The 23,319-nt window shown below is 40.9% G+C and overlaps 1 protein-coding gene across 1 annotated transcript in view; it reads left to right on the top strand.

Annotated features, from left to right (window-relative positions):
- Window positions 1-23,319, top strand: part of LOC126194520 (leucine-rich repeat serine/threonine-protein kinase 1) — a 405,923-nt gene that overhangs the window by 322,125 nt on the left and 60,479 nt on the right. The window contains exons 32-36 of the mRNA XM_049932772.1: window positions 7,318-7,562; window positions 7,680-7,846; window positions 13,305-13,417; window positions 16,758-16,947; window positions 17,040-17,246. Coding sequence (XP_049788729.1) covers window positions 7,318-7,562; window positions 7,680-7,846; window positions 13,305-13,417; window positions 16,758-16,947; window positions 17,040-17,246 — 922 coding nt within the window. The remainder of the gene's footprint in view (window positions 1-7,317; window positions 7,563-7,679; window positions 7,847-13,304; window positions 13,418-16,757; window positions 16,948-17,039; window positions 17,247-23,319) is intronic.

The following is a 23,319-nucleotide window of genomic DNA, read 5'->3' on the forward strand; positions in this document are numbered from 1 at the left end:
ATATATCCTTGAGGAACATAGAAAAGTAAGCCTTGTGTAATTCAGAAAGAAAGTGGTACATGATTTCTTCTCTCAGAGTTTAGCACGTGAAGCTTGTATTAGGGATTGTAATACTATTAATCTAGTGTTGTGTGAGGTGTCGCAGTGCTAATGTCATTGGTCTTACATTTGGGGTGAGTGAGGATAAAATCCCCATGTTTTTCATATTTCTTCCAAATAAGTTATGGTGTACATAGGATGGGTCTGTAGAAAAGTAAGTGGATGCATTTCTTTCTTATACTTGATTATCCAAACTTGAGCTCCACTTCTAATGACATCACAGCCAACAAGAGATTAGATTTTGCTGTTTTCTGTTCCTCCTCCTGTGCTGCAGCAGCGACCTGTCAGTTAACAGCCTAGAGTGCGGGGGTTAGAAGAGTGGACTGCAAGAGAGGTTTTTCAGTTTTTGCAGATAAGTGTGTGTGTGTGTGTGTGTGTGTGTTCATTTTAATCGTTCGCAACATATTTTTAATTTACCTGACTTGCATATGAGGGCTATCATTCTACATTTTAAAAGACCCAGCGAGGTCTCTTGAGTCCAGACTGTAATGGTTACCACACTTGAGACACCTGAAAGCCAGGACCCAGAAGGCACTGTATATCTTAAAGTGCCTTAGCCACAGGTCTTGAGGAGCAGACAGGACTCATCTGCTCCAGTTTTATAGGGCTTTCTTGCACTCACAGGTAGACTGTGGGAGCACAGTGTATGGTACAGCGAGGCCTTCCTAACTGAAGATTATTGATGCTATCCACCATGAGGAAATTAGGCTGGCCAGTGGTGCATAGAGGACAAGGCCCATACCCAGTCTCTATGCTGAGGCTGGGGAACTCCCACTCGCCATCCAGTAGGAGCTTCTCAAGGTGTGTCAGGCATTTAAGTTTCTCACAGCTCCAACTTCATCTGCATACCATACTGTTGCTCGTCCACCTCTGGAACGCCTTTTCTCCAATTGTCCATATGCAACAAGGTCATTTGGTATCAGTGTGCAGAATGTGCTGGAGTCACTTGGCATGGAGCACATACAACCCCAAATCCAGGGTTTTAACTGCCTGCCAACATGATTACTGCAGAAGCCCAGAATAATTTTAGATTTGGTACAGTACAGGAGAGATTGCACTCCTGGATATGTTTTTAGTTCATTATTTTATGATTTTTTAACCGAGCACCACAACTCTAAAACTGCCTTTACAGGTGGGTTGAAATGGGAGAACTCTGTTGGTTACTCTGTTGTTTTCCCTGATCGTGTCCTCAAAGCCTGATTGCCTCTAGACTTTACTGTATTTAATGCAGTTCTTGCAGGCACTGGAGCAGATGAGGCATGCTTCAAGTGTTAAATTTTTGTCTGTTCCAATTCTTTGAGTGCTGTTCACTCTCTACAAATAAAGTAGTCCAGAATATTCAGGATGCCCTCCTTCAACTACATCGAGTGGGAAGGAGGTATCTTTCTCCTGGGGAGTGAAAGGAGGCATGTAGCAATCATCAGTTATTTCAGTGTGTTATCCTCTGCGTTCTATTACCTCTTTGTTGAGATACACAGTTATGCGTCGATGGGAAGATGAGTGGCTGGAAGTGACTAATAATAAACTGCGTCTAGTAAAGACCACTACATGGCCATGGCGCACCTCCTTCCAGCCATGCAGACAGGATGAAGTTCTCCTTACTCGTCTTTGCATAGGCCACAGTTCTCTGACTCATGGCTTCTTGCTCTGCCTAGAGTACCCTCCAGTGTGTGGTGCTTGTGACCTACAGATCACTGTACATCACATTTTACTAGATCAAGTGGCAGTGGCAGATTTGCTGGCAGATCTACCCTCTATTTTAAGTGAGAACAAAACAAATTTGGTTAGAGGTTTAAGGTTTTGTGCTATGTCAAACTTGTTTCCTCAGATTTTAGGGAAAGGTTCTTAATGTTTTAACAGGGTGACTGGCTCCCTATGTCGTTTGTAAGTGGTCAGCCAGTCACATTTTCCTATGCCTTTCTTTTAGCTCTTCTGTGGTTTTACTTATGTTTTAATCTACATCTACATCTACATTTATACTCCGCAAGCCACCCAACGGTGTGTGGCGGAGGGCACTTTACGTGCCACTGTCATTACCTCCCTTTCCTGTTCCAGTTGCGTATGGTTCGCGGGAAGAACGACTGTCTGAAAGCCTCCGTGCGCGCTCTAATCTCTCTAATTTTACATTCGTGATCTCCTCGGGAGGTATAAATAGGGGGAAGCAATATATTCGATACCTCATCCAGAAACGCACCCTCTCGAAACCTAGCGAGCAAGCTACACCGCGATGCAGAGCGCCTCTCTTGCAGAGTCTGCCACTTGAGTTTGCTAAACATCTCCGTAACGCTATCACGGTTACCAAATAACCCTGTGACGAAACGCGCCGCTCTTCTTTGGATCTTCTCTATCTCCTCCGTCAACCCGATCTGGTACGGATCCCACACTGATGAGCAATACTCAAGTATAGGTCGAACGAGTGTTTTGTAAGCCACCTCCTTTGTTGATGGACTACATTTTCTAAGCACTCTCCCAATGAATCTCAACCTGGTACCTGCCTTACCAACAATTAATTTTATATGATCATTCCACTTCAAATTGTTCCGCACGCATACTCCCAGATATTTTACAGAAGTAACTGCTACCAGTGTTTGTTCTGCTATCATATAATCATACAATAAAGGATCCTTCTTTCTATGTATTCGCAATACATTACATTTGTCTATGTTAAGGGACAGTTGCCACTCCCTGCACCAAGTGCCTATCCGCTGCAGATCTTCTTGCATTTTGCTACAATTTTCTAATGCTGCAACTTCTCTGTATACTACAGCATCATCCACGAAAAGCCGCATGGAACTTCCGACACTATCTACTAGGTCATTTATATATATTGTGAAAAGCAATGGTCCCATAACACTCCCCTGTGGCACGCCAGAGGTTACTTTAATGTCTGTAGACGTCTCTCCATTGATAACAACATGCTGTGTTCTGTTTGCTAAAAACTCTTCAATCCAGCCACACAGCTGGTCTGATATTCCGTAGGCTCTTACTTTGTTTATCAGGCGACAGTGCGGAACTGTATCGAATGCCTTCCGGAAGTCAAGAAAAATAGCATCTACCTGGGAGCCTGTATCTAATATTTTCTGGGTCTGATGAGCAAATAAAGCGAGTTGGGTCTCACACGATCGCTGTTTCTGGAATCCATGTTGATTCCTACATAGTAGATTCTGGGTTTCCAAAAACGACATGATACTCGAGCAAAAAACATGTTCTAAAATTCTACAACAGATTGACGTCAGAGATATAGGTCTATAGTTTTGCGCATCTGCTGGACGACCCTTCTTGAAGACTGGGACTACCTATGCTCTTTTCCAACCATTTGGAACCCTCCGTTCCTCTAGAGACTTGCGGTACACGGCTGTTAGAAGGGGGGCAAGTTCTTTCGCGTAGTCTGTGTAGAATCGAATTGGTATCCCGTCAGGTCCAGTGGACTTTCCTCTGTTGAGTGATTCCAGTTGCTTTTCTATTCCTTGGACACTTATTTCGATGTCAGCCATTTTTTCGTTTGTGTGAGGATTTACAGAAGGAACTGCAGTGCGGTCTTCCTCTGTGAAACAGCTTTGGAAAAAGGTGTTTAGTATTTCAGCTTTATGCGTGTCATCCTCTGTTTCAATGCCATCATCATCCCGGAGTGTCTGGATATGCTGTTTTGAGCCACTTACTGATTTAACTAAGACCAGAACTTCCTAGGATTTTCTGTCAAGTCGGTACATAGAATTTTACTTTCGAATTCACTGAACGCTTCATGCATAGCCCTCCTTACGCTAACTTTGACATAGTTTAGCTTCTGTTTGTCTGAGAGGTTTTGGCTGCGTTTAAACTTGGAGTGAAGCTCTCTTTGCTTTCGCAGTAGTTTCCTAACTTTGTTGTTGTACCACGGTGGATTTTTCCCGTACCTTACTGTTTTACTCGGCACATACCTGTCTAAAACGCATTTTACGATTGCCTTGAACTTTTTCCATAAACACTCAACATTGTCAGTGTCGGAACAGAAATTTTCGTTTTGATCTGTTAGGTAGTCTGAAATCTGCCTTCTATTACTTTTGCTAAACAGATAAACCTTCCTCCCTTTTTTTATATTCCTATTAACTTCCATATTCAGGGATGCTGCAATGGCCTTATGATCACTGATTCCCTGTTCTGCACATACAGAGTCGAAAAGTTCGGGTCTGTTTGTTATCAGTAGGTCCAAGATGTTATCTCCATGAGTCGGTTCTCTGTTTAATTGCTCGAGGTAATTTTCGGATAGTGCACTCAGTATAATGTCACTCGATGCTCTGTCCCTACCACCCGTCCTAAACATCTGAGTGTCCCAGTCTATATCTGGTAAATTGAAATCTCCACCTAAGACTATAACATGCTGAGAAAATTTCTGTGAAATGTATTCCAAATTTTCTCTCAGTTGTTTTGCCACTTATGCTGCTGAGTCGGGAGGTCGGTAAAAGGAGCCAATTATTAACCTAGCTCGGTTGTTGAGTGTAACCTCCACCCATAATAATTCACAGGAACTATCCACTTCTACTTCACTACAGGATAAACTACTACTAACAGCGACGAACGCTCCACCACCGATTGCATGCAATCTATCCTTTCTAAACACCGTCTGTACCTTTGAAAAATTTCGGCAGAATTTATCTCTGGCTTCAGCCAGCTTTCTGTACCTATAACGATTTCAGCTTCGGTGCTTTCTATCAGCGCTTGAAGTTCCGGCACTTTACCAACATAGCTTCGACAGTTGACAATTACAATACCGATTGCTGCTTGGTCCCCGCATGTCCTGACTTTGCCCCGCACCCATTGAGGCTGTTGCCCTTTCTGTACTTGCCCAAGGCCATCTAACCTAAAAAGCCGCCCAGCCCACACCACACAACCCCTGCTACCCGTGTAGCCGCTTGTTGCGTCTAGTGGACTCCTGACCTATCCAGCGGAACCCGAAACCCCACCACCCTATGGCTCAAGTCGAGGAATCTGCAGCACACACGGTCGCAGAACCGTCTCAGCCTCAGATTCAGACCCTCCACTCGGCTCTGTACCAAAGGTCCGCAGTCAGTCCTGTTGACGATTCTGCAGATGGTGAGCTCTGCTTTCATCCCGCTAGCGAGACTGGCAGTCTTCACCAAATCAGATAGCCGCCGGAAGCCAGAGAGGATTTCCTCCGATCCATAGCGACACACATCATTGGTGCCGACATGAGCGACTACCTGCAGATGGGTGCACCCTGTACCCTTCGTGGCACCCGGAAGGACCCTTTCCACATCTGGAATGACTCCCCCCGGTATGCACACGGAGTGTACATTGGTTTTCTTCCCCTCTCTTGCTGCCATTTCCCTAAGGGGCCCCATTTCGCGCCTGACGTTGGAGCTCCCAACTACCAGTAAGCCCACCCTCTGCGACCGCCCGGATCTTGCAGACTGAGGGGAAACCTCCGGAACAGGACAAGCAGCCATGTCAGCACCTTTTACCCTCCTCCGTTGTATTAAGGCCTGTAAGATAGAGTGATTGTGTGGGTTAATGCAAGTGAGGTGGGAATGAGTGCATGAGATATTTTATAGGTTTGCTCCTCACTGTGTAACTTAGTCATTTTATCCATCTTCGTTCCTTTTAATATGTACAAGGACACTGATAACCTTGTCACTGAGCACCTGTAAGCTCCAAATGCGCGCGCAAGTGGTCGCACGCGAACGCACGCGCACACACACACACACACACACACACACACACACACACACACACACACACACACACGTGCACACACTAGATGAGACTCCAGTATTCTTTCCATTCTTGCTTTCTTCATTTTTATGGAAGATGATACAGGTGTGAAGTACAACAGCACCACTACTAGTGTGGAGGCAGACAGTTGAGGCAGTTTATTTAATATTGGAAACTGTAGAAAAAAGGTAACTTTGTTGTGTTATGTTTTCTCTCAAGCCAGAAAGGTTACTTATTTTCATGTTTTAGAAGGCTGCCAACACTGTGTTGGCACATGACCTTACAAGTTTTATTTCATGGGATTTTATCAGCTTATATTTGTTGTTGCTTTGCTAAGAAATTTGTCTTTTTTTGTCATTGAGTAGTAAAAAACACACATTTTCTATAGTCTGATGTGAAATCAAAACTAGCAGAATTATACATCCACAGGATGAGAGAAAACTATCATTTATGCATTGGTAAAGAAAATATTTTGTAGTAATTTTCCAATCTGTTTTTCTTAACTTTGTTAGAAAACATATTTCCATTCAGTTCTAATTAACAACTGGACAAGGAGGTGTCCATACACAAGAGCTCATCAGAAGTTTCTGTTTTGCTCTTCTAACTTATTTTGGAAATAGTATTTTGCTACAAAGGTGACCTTGTGTAGTCAGTAATTAAAATTGCCCAGTGAGATGGCACACTGATTAAGACACTGGATTCATATTTGGGAGTATGGCTGTTCAGAACTCTGTCCAGTTATCCAGATTTTGATTTTCTTTGCTTTCCTCATCAAATGCTGTGATGGTTCATTTCAATAAGACATTATCCATTTCTTACCCATTGTTCACCAATCCAGGTGTGTGTTGTGTTCCCTCTCTAACAACCAAGTGATTGGTGGGAAGTTAAGTCATAATCTTTTTCCTTCTTCCAAAGAATGAACATTGTCAAAATTGGTACAAAATGTAATAGTTTTCACTCTTCTGGCATTATATTTTGAGGCTGGATGCAAAGTATCAATCAGCTAGATCTTGTAAATTAAACCCATAACATTAGAAGAATTATTCTCATGTTATTCTGTGCTCTGTGATATGAACATTTGTGAAAGAGAGAAATGTTTTATAACATATGCTTACATTACCTCTTGCTGCTAAACATATGACAATGGTGCCTGTGGTTTTGTGGGGCTTCTTGCTCCATTCTGGATGTAACTGGTTGCTGCATACTGAGATACCTGCTCCACTGATAATTACTCATTGTAAGAGACATTATCAAGAAGCAAATAAAATAAATACATTTTAAATATTTTTTTAATTTTTCTTCTTTGTGGATTGTTTAATTAGTCACCATATTTGATTTGTGCTGACATTGGTATCCTCTAGATGCCATGTTTATATCACACACACAGCTCAGATCAAATTTAAAACTGTTGCACTTTTTGAACTGTGTTCATATTTACTAAGAATTGTTCAATAGTCACAAGTATATTTTACATTACTTTTTATTTTTATTTTTTTCTTTTCTCTGTAGGTTTCGTCTGAAACAGGAGGAAGCTTGGACTGATGTTGATCTGATAAATTCTTCTATACTTGAAATATATTTTCCTGTAGATACCATTGTTATAAAGAGACCTATCACAGATGAATATGCTGAAGGAGAACCTATAGGTTATCAGGCAATTGTTCTGGACCCTAGTCCAGAATGCACTGCAAAACTCCTAGCATTAGCTGTGGATCATATTGACATCTTACTAGAGGACTGGTACCCTACTCTAGGTAATACTCCAATGACTGATTCCATCATATATCTCTTTGTGTTATCATTATCATTGGTGAATAGCACAGTTCTCATTTGTAGCTAATAATAGTTATGTTACTTGTCATGAATGACAGGAACCAGGTTTGTGCACACCTCAGAAGGAAAATTCCTGGTTACAAGACTAGTACCTTGTCCGAGGTGTCTCGCATCTTTGGGAGACATGGATCCTATGCAGCGTATGGAGAGCTGGCACAGTCACGATCCTAATAACTTAGGAGTAGGTCCAAGAAGCTTGGCAGAGGTAAAAATAAATTATACTGATCATTTTGGACATAGAGAAAGAATTTCACAGTAGAGAGGACTGCATATTCTAGTTGTGTATTGCAATAAAATATAACATAGATAAATCATAGGTAATTGTTGTATAACAAAGAGAAATGTTAAACTGGGTGCATATTTTTGAGTACTCATTACTGTATAAAATATAATGTCCAATATAGCAGGTACATCCTTGGTTTTTCATGAATGATTCAAAATATTGGAACAAGGTGTTTTGCAAGTAAAAGTACAATAAGGGATAAGTTTTTTAGTGTAATGTAAAAATTCTTCAATTTTTATCAATTGAACTAGGAAAACTACTTTGACATGATGAAGTTGCCAAAGTTTGCGATTAAAAAGAAAAAACAGGTTGACAAATGTGCTAAATATTTACGCTGAGAATATTATCGATGGTTTCACCTCCATTCCCACTTAAACATTACATTATATGTAACAAATTAACTGTGATAACTATCGAGTTATAAATACAAAATCAAATAGGGGTAATGCAGGAGTAGGTTTAATAATGAATAAAAAAATAGGAGTGCGGGTTAGCTATTACAAACAGCATAGTGAACGCATTATTGTGGCCAAGATAGACACAAAGCCCATGCCTACTACAGTAGTACAAGTTTATATGCCAACTAGCTCTGCAGATGATGAAGAAATTGATGAAATGTATGACGAGATAAAAGAAATTATTCAGGTAGTGAAGGGAGACGAAAATTTAATAGTCATGGGTGACTGGAATTCCTCAGTAGGAAAAGGGAGAGAAGGAAACATAGTAGGTGAATATGGATTGGGGGGAAGAAATGAAAGAGGAAGCCGCCTTGTAGAATTTTGCACAGAGCATAACTTAATCATAGCTGACACTTGGTTCAAGAATCATAAAAGAAGGTTGTATACCTGGAAGAAACCTGGAGATACTAAAAGGTATCAGATAGATTATATAATGGTAAGACAGAGATTTAGGAACCAGGTTTTAAATTGTAAGACATTTCCAGGTGCAGATGTGGATTCTGACCACAATCTATTGGTTATGAACTGCAGATTGAAACTGAAGAAACTGCAAAAAGGTGGGAATTTAAGGAGATGGGACCTGGATAAACTGAAAGAACCAGAGGTTGTAGAGAGTTTCAGGGAGAGCATAAGGGAACAATTGACAGGAATGGGGGAAAGAAATACAGTAGAAGAAGAATGGGTAGCTCTGAGGGATGAAGTAGTGAAGGCAGCAGAGGATCAAGTAGGTAAAAAGACGAGGGCTAATAGAAATCCTTGGGTAACAGAAGAAATATTGAATTTAGTTGATTAAAGGAGAAAATATAAAAATGCAGTAAATGAAGCAGGCAAAAAGGAATACAAACGTCTCAAAAATGAGATCGACAGGAAGTGCAAAATGGCTAAGCAGGGATGGGTAGAGGACAAATGTAAGGATGTAGAGGCTTGTCTCACTAGGGGTAAGATAGATACTGCCTACAGGAAAATTAAAGAGACCTTTGGAGAGAAGAGAACCACTTGTATGAATATCAAGAGCTCAGATAGCAACCCAGTTCTAAACAAAGAAGGGAAAGCAGAAAGGTGGAAGGAGTATATAGAGGGTTTATACAAGGGCAATGTACTTGAGGACAATATTATGGAAATGGAAGAGGATGTAGATGAAGATGAAATGGGAGATAAGATACTGCGTGAAGAGTTTGACAGAGCACTGAAAGACCTGAGTCGAAACAAGGCCCCGGGAGTAGACAACATTCCATTAGAACTACTGATGGCCTTGGGAGAGCCAGTCCTCACAAAACTCTACCATCTGGTGAGCAAGATGTATGAGACAGGCGAAATACCCACAGACTTCAAGAAGAATATAATAATTCCAATCCCAAAGAAAGCAGGTGTTGACAGATGTGAAAATTACCAAACTATCAGTTTAATAAGTCACAGCTGCAAAATACTAACACGAATTCTTTACAGACGAATGGAAAAACTGGTAGAAGCGGACCTCGGGGAAGATCAGTTTGGATTCCGTAGAAATGTTGGAACACGTGAGGCAATACTAACCTTACGACTTATCTTAGAAGAAAGATTAAGAAAAGGCAAACCTACGTTTCTAGCATTTGTAGACTTGGAGAAAGCTTTTGACAACGTTAACTGGAATACCCTCTTTCAAATTCTGAAGGTGGCAGGGGTAAAATACAAGGAGCGAAAGGCTATTTACAATTTGTACAGAAACCAGATGGCAGTTATAAGAGTCGAGGAGCATGAAAGGGAAGCAGTGGTTGGGAAGGGAGTGAGACAGTGTTGTAGCCTCTCCCCAATGTTGTTCAATCTGTATATTGAGCAAGCGGTGAAGGAAACAAAAGAAAAATTTGGAGTAGGAGAAGAAATAAAAACTTTGAGGTTCGCTGATGACATTGTAATTCTGTCAGACACAGCAAAGGACTTGGAAGAGCAGTTGAACGGAATGGACAGTGTCTTGAAAGGAGGATATAAGATGAACATCAACAAAAGCAAAACGAGGATAATGGAATGTAGTCAAATTAAATCGGGTGATGCTGAGGGGATTAGATTAGGAAATGAGACACTTAAAGTAGTAAAGGAGTTTTGCTATTTAGGGAGTAAAATAACTGATGATGGTCGAAGTAGAGAGGATATAAAATGTAGACTGGCAATGGCAAGGAAATCGTTTCTGAAGAAGAGAAATTTGTTAACATCTAGTATAGATTTAAGTGTCAGGAAGTCGTTTCTGAAAGTATTTGTATGGAGTGTAGCCATGTATGGAAGTGAAACATGGACGATAACCAGTTTGGACAAGAAGAGAAAAGAAGCTTTCGAAATGTGGTGCTACAGAAGAATGCTGAAGATAAGGTGGGTAGATCACGTAACTAATGAGGAGGTATTGAATAGGATTGGGGAGAAGAGAAGTTTGTGGCACATCTTGACTGGAAGAAGGGATCGGTTGGTAGGACATGTTTTGAGGCATCAAGGGATCGCAAATTTAGCACTGGAGGGCAGCGTGGGGGGTAAAAATCGTAGAGGGAGACCAAGAGATCAATACACTAAGCAGATTCAGAAGGATGTAGGTTGCAGTAGGTACTGGGAGATGAAGAAGCTTGCACAGGATAGAGTAGCATGGAGAGCTGCATCAAACCAGTCTCAGGACTGAAGACCACAACACAACAACAACAACTATTAAGTCTTGTGATTTCAAACTAAATGCAAGAATTTCAGAAGTTTTGAAGAGCCAGAAGAATTGGAATGACAGTTTGTAATAGATAGTACGGGTCCTTTAGAAATCATGGTCAGGAAAAATTTGCGATATGTGGAACCAAAGGGAACTAAGTGTAACGAAGGTGACTGTAGGCAAAATTAGAATTAAAGAAAATGTTCTTAGATTGAATTTTCTCATGTTGAGAAATCAGAAGGGAGTGATCTGTTTTATGTGCTAAAAAGTTTCTAAAGCCAAGATCACATAAATACTCTGGAAAACTACTGCAGATACAAATCCGGGACATGTTTTATTAGATTCACCAGATCAATAACAACAAAATAAATGGAAATCATGCTTTACTTTAACCTCATACAGTTTCGTGATGGCTTCTTATTAGCAAAGTTGCTAAATTTCAGGCAAAATCTTTTATTAACTGTAACTTCGTAGCTAAACATTTGCGGACCTATGTTTATACGAACTTTTTCCTTTAGTTTTACCTGCAGAATAACATATTAAAATATTTGCATATCTTTGTGAATCACCATGTATAAAGGTTTGTCATAAATAATGGAAAATCCAGGAAGGAATGTAACAATATTATGAAAAGAATAATTGCTACTCACCATATAGCAGAGATACTGAGTCACAGATAGGCACAACAAAAAGGCTGTCGGAAAGTTAGCTTTCGACCAACAAGGTCTTCATTGAAAATAGACAACATGCACGCACATACTCATGGAAATGCAACTCACACACACATCATCACAGTCTGTGGCAGCTGAAGATAGACTGCAAGCAGCAGCTCATAATTGGGAGAGGCAACTGGGTGATGGGGCTAAGGAGGAGACTAGGGCGGGGAGGGAGAAAGATAACAGGGTAGGGGTAGGGGTAGGGGACAGTTAAGTATTGTTCGTGGGAGCATGCAGGTATGAGGGGGAGAGAGGGTAGGGCAGCTAGGTACAATTGGGAGTTTAGGTGGAGAGTCTGGGGGAGGGGGGCAATAGAAAAGGAGAGAAATAAAAGAGACTGTGGATGAATTGGTAGAATAGAGGGCTGTGTAGTGCTGTAATGGCAACAGGAAAAGGCCGGAATGGGTAAGGACAATAACTAAAGAAGGTTGAGGTCTTGAGGTCAGGGGAGTTACAAAAAAGTAGGATAAATTTGCAGGGAGAGTTCCCACCTGTGCAACTCAGAAAAGCTAGTGTTGGTGGGAAGGATCAAGATGGTACAGACTGTGATGCAGTCACTGAAATGAAGAACGTTGTGTTGGGTGGTGGGCTCAGCGATTGGTGGTCCAGCTGTTTCTTGCCCACACTTTGTCGGTGGCTATTCATGTGGACAGACACCTCTTTGGTTGTCATTCCCTTGTACAAAGCAGCAGAGTGGTAGCAGCTTACCTTATAGATCACTTGAGTGGTTTCACAGGCAGCCCTGCCTTTGATGAGGTAGGTCATGTTTGTGATCAGACTGGAGTAGGTGGTGATGGGAGGTGTTGCATCCAGGTCTATTACAGGGTTATGAGCCACATGAGGCACGGGGCTGGGAGCAGGTAGGGATGGCCAAGAATATTGTATAAGTTCGGTTGGCAGTGTACTACTGTGGGAGGGGTGGGAAGGGTAGTGGGTAGTACATTCCTCATTTCAGGGCATGACAAGAGGTAGTCGAAACCCTGGTAGAGAATGTAGTTTAGTTGCTCCAGTCCTGGATGGTACTGACTCATGAGGAGAATGTGCTACATTTTATATGTATGACAGCTCGTCATGAGGTCCAATTCAAAATGAACACATTTTATAACAAAAATTTTTGAAGACCTGAAGATGGCAGCATAGTCTGTTGGCCTGGTTGTTAGTAAATGAAGAAATATTTTGCAATCATGTTCTTAAGTTGCAGAGGTTGGAAAGATGAGAAAAGAGCAATAAAGAAATAGGGAAGAAACAGTAGAAGGAAATGCATGGAGGAGTGAAAAGCCACTGGTATGAATGAAACCAAGCAAAGCACAATATTTTATTCATAATGCATTTAGCAGTGACAATTAACATTTGTTTATTGTGTGTGGCACCCTTACTACAGAATCTCCTTTTTTCTAGTAGCTATGTAAATCATGTATATTAAGTCAAAATTAACAAAAAAAGTAATATTAAAATAATAGTGATAAACAGTAATTGTTGCTTATTATAATGATAATGTGAAGTACAGACAGATGAAGAGCATTCTATATTGATTTTGATTTGTTGAAAAGGCACTACATCAGGCTGAGAGGGATCGCCAATATGGACCACAATTACGGAAGTCACAAGAGAGTTACACGTCAGATGTTGATAGTGGTGTTGGTCCTGATAGCACTGGCTCCAGGTATAACTTCCGATGTTACTTCAGTGATCTTGTGAGGAAATTTTAATTATATTCTCTTTCCTTTTAACACAGCTGATAAAATACACACTGATCAGCCAGAACATGATGACCACCTACCTGATAGCCAGTATGTCCACCTTTGGCACAAATAACAGCAGTGACACATCGTGGCATGGAAGCAATGAGGTCATGGTAGGCCGCTGGAGGAAGCTGGTACCACATTTTCACACCCAAGCTACCTAATTCATGTAAATTCTATGGGGTGGGGGACAAGCTCTGACACCACGTTCAGCAGTCATATTCCAGGTGTATTCAATTGGTTTCAGTTGGCAGGCCAGCACATCAATTGGAACTCACCCATATGTTTTTGGTAAACATTCCATCACACTCCTGGCCTTGTAACGTGACACACTATCCTGCTGAAAAATGCTACGGGTGTCGGGAAACATGATTGTCATGAAGGGTTGTACGTGGTCTGCAACAAGTGTACAATATTCCTTGACTGTCATATTGTCTTGCATGAGCTACACTGGACCCATGGATGCCCATGTGAATGTTTCCCAGAGCATAATGGAGCTCCCCGCACCTTGTCTCCATCTTACAGTACAGATATTGAGAAAAAAGCTGCTCCCCTGGAAGACAACGGATTCATGCCCTCCCATCGGCGTGGTGATGAATTTATCTGGATACATCAGATCATGCAACGCACTGCCACTGCGCCAATTTCCACTGCCAATATCAGTTGTATTTGCCAATGTCATGTGGTGTTAACCTTGGCACATGCACAGGAGGCTGCGGAGGTGCATCGTTAGGAGTGTTTGGTGCACTGTGTGTCCAGAAACACTTGTATTCTGCCCATCATTAAAGTCTGATGCTAGTTCTACCACAGTTTGCTGCCTGTCCTATTTTACCAGTCTTCCCAGCCTATGACACCTTATATCTGTTATGAGATGTGGCCACCCATTCCCACGACATATGGACATGGTTTCACCTCGGTTTCACCATGTGTTGAAGACACTCTCTACAGCATTCCTTGAACACCCAAGAAGTCGCGCAGTTTCCAAAATGCTCGTGCTGAGTCTCTGGCCCATCACAATCTGCTCTCGATCCGACTCAAATAGATCACATGCCTTCCGCATTCTACACACAGACAGTGTGCTCAATGGTACTGCATGCACCCTGTGTGTGTCTAACTAGCCGTCATTCCTTGCCAGGTGACCTTGCTATTGCTTGGACAGGTTTATATTGATAGTAGGTCAGTGATTATAATTTTCTGGCATTATCAGTGTAAATGCTGCTCTTTGTGCAGATTCATAGCTTAAAATAACAATATTTTATCCTTCTCCTTTTAATGCGTAGAATAAGTCTTACTTGGTTATACTTAAAGCCTATTTTACATGATGACATTGGGTTGCGCCACTTGTTGCATGGAATGAATTGCATGCAAATGATTTCGTATTTGACTGTAGACACGGCGAAACCAGTATACACTTAAGTTTCGTCATTTTGTGGGTTAATGAATCGTGTCTGAAATGATAGTTTTGGCAGCTGCACATCACATGAATTGTGATGGAGTTAAAACTTGTTGCATGGGATCGCTGCATAAGAAAATAATAAGAAACATGTTAAATTCGTGACTGAATGAAGAAAAGACATCAGCTCTGAAATAATTTGTAATGGAAGACCCAAGAAGTTCTTTTAATTATCTTAGAATGTCACCAGAACTGTTCATGTTTCTTCTAAACAGAGTTCATTCTGCGCTAAGGAATAAAGGTACTGTAATGCATGAAACACTGTCGCCAGAACTGAAATTACATATCACGTGTCAGGCATTACAATCGAGAACACTCGGCATGCCATATGAAGAGGTTTCAGTTGGTGATGACGCTTTTTCATTAACACCAATAATTATTTACATTAACAGTAATAATTATTAACATTAACAGTAATTATTTGAAGCAGGCCGCATTAAGAAGAGAATAGTTTGCAAACTACTCTCTTGAAATCTGTACAGTGGCAATATTTCAAAATTCAAATGTGAATGGGGAGCACTGCTGCGACTTTTTAAATAGATTAATATTGAATAAAGATTGCAGCTTCTTTATTTGTGTAGCCTTTCCTCCTGTCAACAATATTCCTTAAAAAAAAAATTTTGGCAAACTTGAACGATGGGATTTTAGTCTTGTAGACGAGCATTTCCACAGCTAGAATTACATTTGCTTGTATTTTTCTTAATTCAGTTGTATATGTGCTCTTAATTCAATAAATTTTGCCCTGCAGCTCAGATATTGTCAAACTGACTGTGTTCTGATCGCATGTGACGCTCCCAGGAGCACCAATGTGCTTATTTTTGTAATCCGCATCAATGAAATCTCACAAACACCTATGCAAAGTATAGAAATCCAAAAAGCGAACATTATTCCCCATTCCTCATTGCATATTTCAGTTTGTCTACACTCTACGAACACATATAACCTCAAAACTCATGCAACTAGTATCGCCAAATTTGGAAAATGCCGAAAATGTTTAGTTTCACCGACGAGTTGCGCGAACGTGTGGCGCGCTTGTGCAGTGGCGCAGTTGCCTGCAACCTAGTGTCTTCATGTAAACAAGGCTTAATGGTAAGTTGTAAGCTGAGGCTTGTTACTTGTAATGAAACCATTATAACTTCTGCTGTGCAGCCTTTTTCAAGTTGAATGGTGGCATCTTCATTGAGAGCTGAATTATCTGGAGCAATTAAAACAACTTGGTAAGTGTCCTGTTGGAGTGATGGAAACTAATGTTGGAAGACAATTTCCAGTGTACTAATGCCGCCACATCGTTTAGATCACCTGTCTTGTATATCACTTTTTCTGTGCAATTCTGAGGGCGCCAGATGGGAAAGGGATGAGTGAATGTGATCTCTCACATTGGAGGCAGGCACATATTTGTAATTAACTTCTGGGAGAATTTGTGGCTGATGTTTGTGGTGAACCAGAAAGTGAGTCATTAACTTTTGTGCGACTACTAAAGATTCATTACAACAGATGAAAAACGGTGTTCAGCAAGTCCTGTGGGATTGGCCCATTGTTTCATTGATCAGTTCGCCAGCAGCCATTTATCCAAAACTATGTAATTTTTGTCATATCAGTCACAGGCTACTGATAACTTGTGTAAGTAATATCTTGGTAGAAGAGATCCCATAACAAGTAGATACAATCTGAGTGGTCTTGTAAACCTGAAAAGACACTGCAACTCATTTACAGTTTCTGTTTTAATTTATTCTTTACACAAATGCTTTCTGTTTGTCTTATTTCTCTAGTAGCTTTGGTATTGATCTTCCTTCATTGATTTTGTGCAGCCGCAAGCCATCTGTTGAAGGTCACCCAGGAATTTGTGGAGAGGAAAGTTCACATTTACAAGAAGAAGTTGAGTCACCACCACAGTATAGTTGGATAGTTGAAGAATGTATCTTAGCTGCATATGACAAGAAAAGTGTGACATGCCCCACACATGGTGATATACCTCTTGCCCAAGTAGCACCAGACACAGTGAGTTAATTTTGTAGTGGTTTATAGGAAGAAATGGTGCCCATAATCAAATGTATATACAGCTTATTGAATTGATATTCTTTTTGCCAAAGGTGTTTTTAGACTTAGGAGAAAGATACCTTATCAGACCGGGAAACATCAAGAAAGGTCGCTTATTGGGAAGGGGAGCATTTGGCTTTGTATTCAGAGGATCATGCAAAGTACGAGGTTCCAACAATTACATTGACGTGGCCATGAAAATGTTGCAGCCTGTTCAGCCTGGTCCAAATGCCAGGCAATCTGCAGTAATTGCTTTCAAGGTAATGCAAGTTTTTCCCATAGAAATTTATATCTGAGTTGGAGGATGCAGTGTTTCAGTTTCTTGTTAACATTTTCTGTTTTCATTTTTTTTTCTGAATTGAGTTTAGTGCTTGAATAGCTGACATTTCATTTCAAATGTTCACCAAAGAAAACAAATTAAGACTGGTGGAGACCAGATGTTACTTAGAGTAGATGTTTGTAAAATACTTACTGCTACTACTTAGTGGACTTTTTTGTGGATATGAGTAAATCTGTTGATACTGTGAATCATAACATTTTATTGCATAAATCAGAGGAATCCAAGAAGATAGGATTAACCTTTAAACTACCTACCTAATAATTAAAAGATAGGAAACAATGTTTTAAGGTAACTTATAACAGGAATGAAAACTTGCTAAGAAATAAATCAACTTAAAATGTACGTCAGTGAGGCAAGCCCCAAAGGAGTGTATTAGGGCCTTGTCTGTTCCTTTTGCATGTTAATAATTTAATTTAGTTGCAAGATTAAAACCTATGCAGTTGCACATCCTTTGTCAGCTGGGGCAATGATGTGCAATCTAAATACAAATATTACTCCATTTACATCTCCGATGGCACTCTTGTATATAGATAAGCACAAATTTATGGGTATGATTGTAGATGAACATTTGTCATGCAAAGAACATATGAATCATATTTGTAAGGAAGTCAGTGGAAATTTGTATTGAATAAAATGCACCTCAGCCTTCCTGAACTGTGTTACCTAAAGGCAAATATATTTTGGATTGAAAAATCCTCATCTTCAATATGATATTGAGATCTGGGGTGAAGTACTAGCAGTCTATAGTCAGGCTTTTAGATCACAAAAAAGGCAGTATCAATGTTAGCAGTCATATGCAAGTAAGAACCTTGTAGTGAAATTTTCAGAAAATACAGGGTGATTCAAAAAAACATATTTTACAAACTGAGATGACATATCAATCATACAACAGGGATCAATAATCACATACGAACAAGATATTGCAAAGGCCATCTGGAGCTACTAAACAGCATTTCAGTTATTTAGTCATGTGCTAAAAATGGACACCCATTGCAGGAGATGCGCAAAGTTTTGTCCAGATGCATCAAGGCATGCTTGACATTGATGCTGCATTTAACGACAAACCCTTTCAAAGACGCCTGGTGTACCTCAAAGACGACCTGCTGCCACAACAATACTGCCTACTAGGTCCTCTAGTGAGATAACACATCTTACATACACAAGGCCCAGCAGATACCATCACAGAAAAAAATTTATTTTAGACAGATTGGGTGATTGTGGTGGCCATGCGACTGATCCACCGTGACCAATCCAGCGGCTGGGAAATGTTACCTGCAGACATGCCCTCATTTGTCTGCTGAAATGCCTGAGGTGCCATCATGCTGAAATCAAGTACAATGATGAATGGGCTTGGGAACATCATTCAGCATGTCTGGGAAAACTTCTTGCAGGAATATGAGATACAAATAATGATCAAGTCAGTCTGGGAGAATGTACAGCCAAATTCAACAGTCTCCAACAATGCCAGCCCACACATTAAGGGTAAATTGTCATTGTGAGACATGCATATGTACAGCATGTGGGTTCACATCCAACTACTTATGAAGGTTGTGAAAACAGTCATAATCACATCATTTAGCTGGTTCGAGAGTCTCATCATGACATTTGGTTTACACAATGCTGCTTTCTTACAAAGATTCATCGACTCCATGTTGCAAGTGTTGTCATTCTGTTCAGGATACCTAGATGACATCCTTGTCTTTTCACTCATTGCAGAACAGTGCCAGCAACACTTGATGGAAATTTTTGATACTTAGAATAGCATGACATGGTATTAAATACTGTGTGTTTTTGGTAACCCACAGATTACCTTCTTGGGTCATCTAATTCGACAGCTGCTGCTACTCGAGAAAGTAGCCTAAGGGCAGTTCACCTATCCGATGAATAAATCCAGTGAACTCTGCTTTTGAGGCTGCAAACCAAAGCATATAAAATGCTGCACTTCTAGCACACATCGCATTGGATGTATCTTTTGAATGGGGGATAGAAGCTTGCCAGGCTGTTATTGGTGCAGCATTGCAACAGCAAGTCGATGGTGCTTGATAACTACCCACCTTCTTCCCACACAAGCTCTCCTCTTTGCAACAAAAAGGATTCTGCATAGAACCTCCTCATTCCTTACCTTATCAGTCCACCTAATTTTCAACATTCGTCTATAGCACCACATCTCAAATGCTTCGATTCTCTTCTGTTCCGGTTTTCCTACAGTCCATGTTTCACTACCATACAATGCTGTACTCCAGACGTACATCCTCAGAAATTTCTTCCTCTAATTAAGGCCGGTATTTGATATTAGTAGACTTCTCTTGGCCAGAAATACCTTTTTTGCCATAGCGAGTCTGCTTTTGATGTCCTTCTTGCTCCATCCGTCATTGGTTATTTTACTGCCTAGGTAGCAGAATTCCTTAACTTCATTGACTTCGTGACCATCAATCCTGATGTTAAGTTTCTCGCTGTTCTCATTTCTACTACTTCTCATTACCTTCGTCTTTCTCCGATTTATTCTCAAACCATACTGTGTACTCATTAGACTGTTCATTCCGTTCAGCAGATCATTTAATTCTTCTTCACTTTCACTCAGGATAGCAATGTCATCAGCGAATCGTATCATTGATATCCTTTCACCTTGTATTTTAATTCCACTCCTGAACCTTTCTTTTATTTCCATCATTGCTTCCTCGATGTACAGATTGAAGAGTAGGGGCAAAAGGCTACAGCCTTGTCTTACACCCATCTTAATACGAGCACTTTGTTCTTGATCGTCCACTCTTATTATTCCCTCTTGGTTGTTGTACATATTGTATATGACCCGTCTCTCCCTATAGCTTACCCCTACTTTTTTCAGAATCTCGAACAGCTTGCACCATTTTATATTGTCGAACGCTTTTTCCAGGTCGACAAATCCTATGAAAGTGTCTTGATTTTTCTTTAGCCTTGCTTCCATCATTAGCCGTAACGTCAGAATTGCCTCTCTCGTCCCTTTACTTTTCCTAAAGCCAAACTGATCGTCACCTAGCGCATTCTCAATTTTCTTTTCCATTCTTCTGTATATTATTCTTGTAAGCAGCTTCGATGCATGAGCTGTTAAACTGATTGTGCGATAATTCTTACACTTGTCAGCTCTTGCCGTCTTCGGAATTGTGTGGATGATGCTTTTCCGAAAGTCAGATGGTATGTCGCCAGACTCGTATATTCTACACACGAACGTGAATAGTCGTTTTGTTGCCACTTCCCCCAATGATTTTAGAAATTCTGATGGAATGTTATCTATCCCTTCTGCCATATTTGACCGTAAGTCCTCCAAAGCTCTTTTAAATTCCGATTCTAATACTGGATCCCCTATCTCTTCTAAATCGACTCCTGTTTCTTCTTCTATCACATCAGACAAATCTTCACCCTCATAGAGGCTTTCAATGTATTCTTACCACCTGTCTGCTCTCTCCTCTGCATTTAACAGTGGAATTCCCGTTGCACTCTTAATGTTACCACCGTTGCTTTTAATGTCACCAAAGGTTGTTTTGACTTTCCTGTATGCTGAGTCTGTCCTTCCGACAATCATATCTTTTTCGATGTCTTCACATTTTTCCTGCAGCCATTTCGTCTTAGCTTCCCTGCACTTCCTATTTATTTCATTCCTCAGCGACTTGTATTTCTGTATTCCTGATTTTCCCGGAACATGTTTGTACTTCCTCCTTTCATCAATCAACTGAAGTATTTCTTCTGTTACCCATGGTTTCTTCGCATCTACCTTCTTTGTACCTATGTTTTCCTTCCCAACTTCTGTGATGGCCCTTTTTAGAGATGTCCATTCCTCTTCAACTGTACTGCCTACTGCGCTATTCCTTATTGCTGTATCTATAGCATTAGAGAACTTCAAACGTATCTCGTCATTCCTTAGTACTTCCGTATCCCACTTCTTTGCGTATTGATTCTTCCTGACTAATGTCTTGAACTTCAGCCTACTCTTCATCACTACTATATTGTGATCTGAGTCTATATCTGCTCCTGGGTACGCCTTACAATCCAGTATCTGATTTCGGAATCTCTGTCTGACCATGATGTAATCTAATTGAAATCTTCCCGTATCTCCCGGCCTTTTCCAAGTATACCTTTTCCTCTTGTGATTCTTGAACAGGGTATTCGCTATTACTAGCTGAAACTTGTTACAGAACTCAATTAATCTTTCTCCTCTTGCATTCCTTGTCCCAAGTCCATATTCTCCTGTAACCTTTTCTTCTACTCCTTCCCCTACAACTGCATTCCAGTCGCCCATGACTATTAGATTTTCGTCCCCCTTTACATACTGCATTACCCTTTCAATATCCTCATACACTTTCTCTATCTGTTCATCTTCAGCTTGCGACGTCGGCATGTATACCTGAACTATCATTGTCAGTGTTGGTCTGCTGTCGATTCTGATTAGAACAACCCGGTCACTGAACTGTTCTCAGTAACACACCCTCTGCCCCACCTTCCTATTCATAACAAATCCTACACCTGTTATACCATTTTCTGCTGCTGTTGATATTACCTGAAACTCATCTGACCAGAAATCCTTGTCTTCCTTCCACTTCACTTCACTGACCCCTACTATATCTAGATTGAGCCTTTGCATTTCCCTTTTCAGATTTTCTAGTTTCCCTACCACGTTCAAGCTTCTGACATTCCACGCCCCGACTCGTAGAACGTTATCCTTTCGTTGATTATTCAACCTTTTTCTCATGGTAACCTCCCCCTTGGCAGTCCCCTCCCGGAGATCCGAATGGGGGACTATTCCGGAATCTTTTGCCATTGGAGAGATCATCATGATACTTCTTCAATTACAGGCCACATGTCCTGTGGATACACATTACGTGTCTTTAATGCAGTGGTTTCCATTGCCTTCTGCATCCTCATGTCGTTGATCATTGCTGATTCTTCCGCCTTTAGGGGCAATTTCCCACCCCTAGGACAAGAGTGTGCCGTGAACCTCTATCCGCTCCTCCGCCCTCTTTGACAAGGCCGTTGGCAGAATTAGGCTGATTTCTTATGCCGGAAGTCTTCGGCCGCCAATGCTGATTATTTATCAAAATTTAGGCAGTGTCGGGGATCGAGCCCGGGACCGAAGACGTTTTGATTATGAATCAAAGACACTACTTCTAGACCACGGATCTTGCTGTCTACTGATCAATAAAGTCCTTTCATCCCCAGTTGGAAGTCAAGAGTTCATAATATTCACAGTCTACAAGCTACTTGTCTACATCTTCAGACAGAACAAGTGCTCGCTGTGACAGTGTAACTGCCTGAAATTCATTGCCCATTTCAGCATCAACATCTGCCATATTTCAAATATTGACAATGTGATTACCAACTACTTGTCTCAATTTAGCAGTGTATCAAATGTTATTGTTTTTGGCCAAATTGCAAGACACAACAGTCCGACCAGGGACTCTGAAAACTGTTGAATGACGCATCATCCACCCTTCAGTTGGTCAGTGTTCTGGGCTCAAGTGTGAAGCCACAATGACGAGTCCAACATATGACGACCACCTGCTTAATAGCTTGTTTGTCCATCTTTGGAAAGAGATCCATCACTGATTCTGTGTATCAGGGATCCAACAGTTTGTTTGTGGGTTTGTGCAGGTATATGGCATTAGCTGTGTGTGCACAGGTCACGTAATTTGTGTAAATAATGGGCCACTTATTTGCGTACATGGTGATGACAACCCAGATGGGTTCCAAAGGATTTCCATCAGGTGAATTTGGTCCCCAAGACATCAGAGTGAGTTCATTGTAATGCTCCTCAAACAACAGTAGCACAATTCTGGCTCCAACACACAGCTAAAAGATGACATCGCTTTCAGGGAAGACATCAAGAACAAAGGGATGCAGGTGGTTCGGAGCTATCAGCGTGTCTTCAATTACTAACATAGGTCCCATGCAAGTGCAGGAAAATGTCTCCCCATAGCATAATATTGCTCCCACCAGCCTGTGTCCATGGCGTGCTGCACATT

This window comes from Schistocerca nitens, chromosome 1 (assembly GCF_023898315.1).
Source record: "Schistocerca nitens isolate TAMUIC-IGC-003100 chromosome 1, iqSchNite1.1, whole genome shotgun sequence".
NCBI lineage: Eukaryota > Metazoa > Arthropoda > Insecta > Orthoptera > Acrididae > Schistocerca > Schistocerca nitens.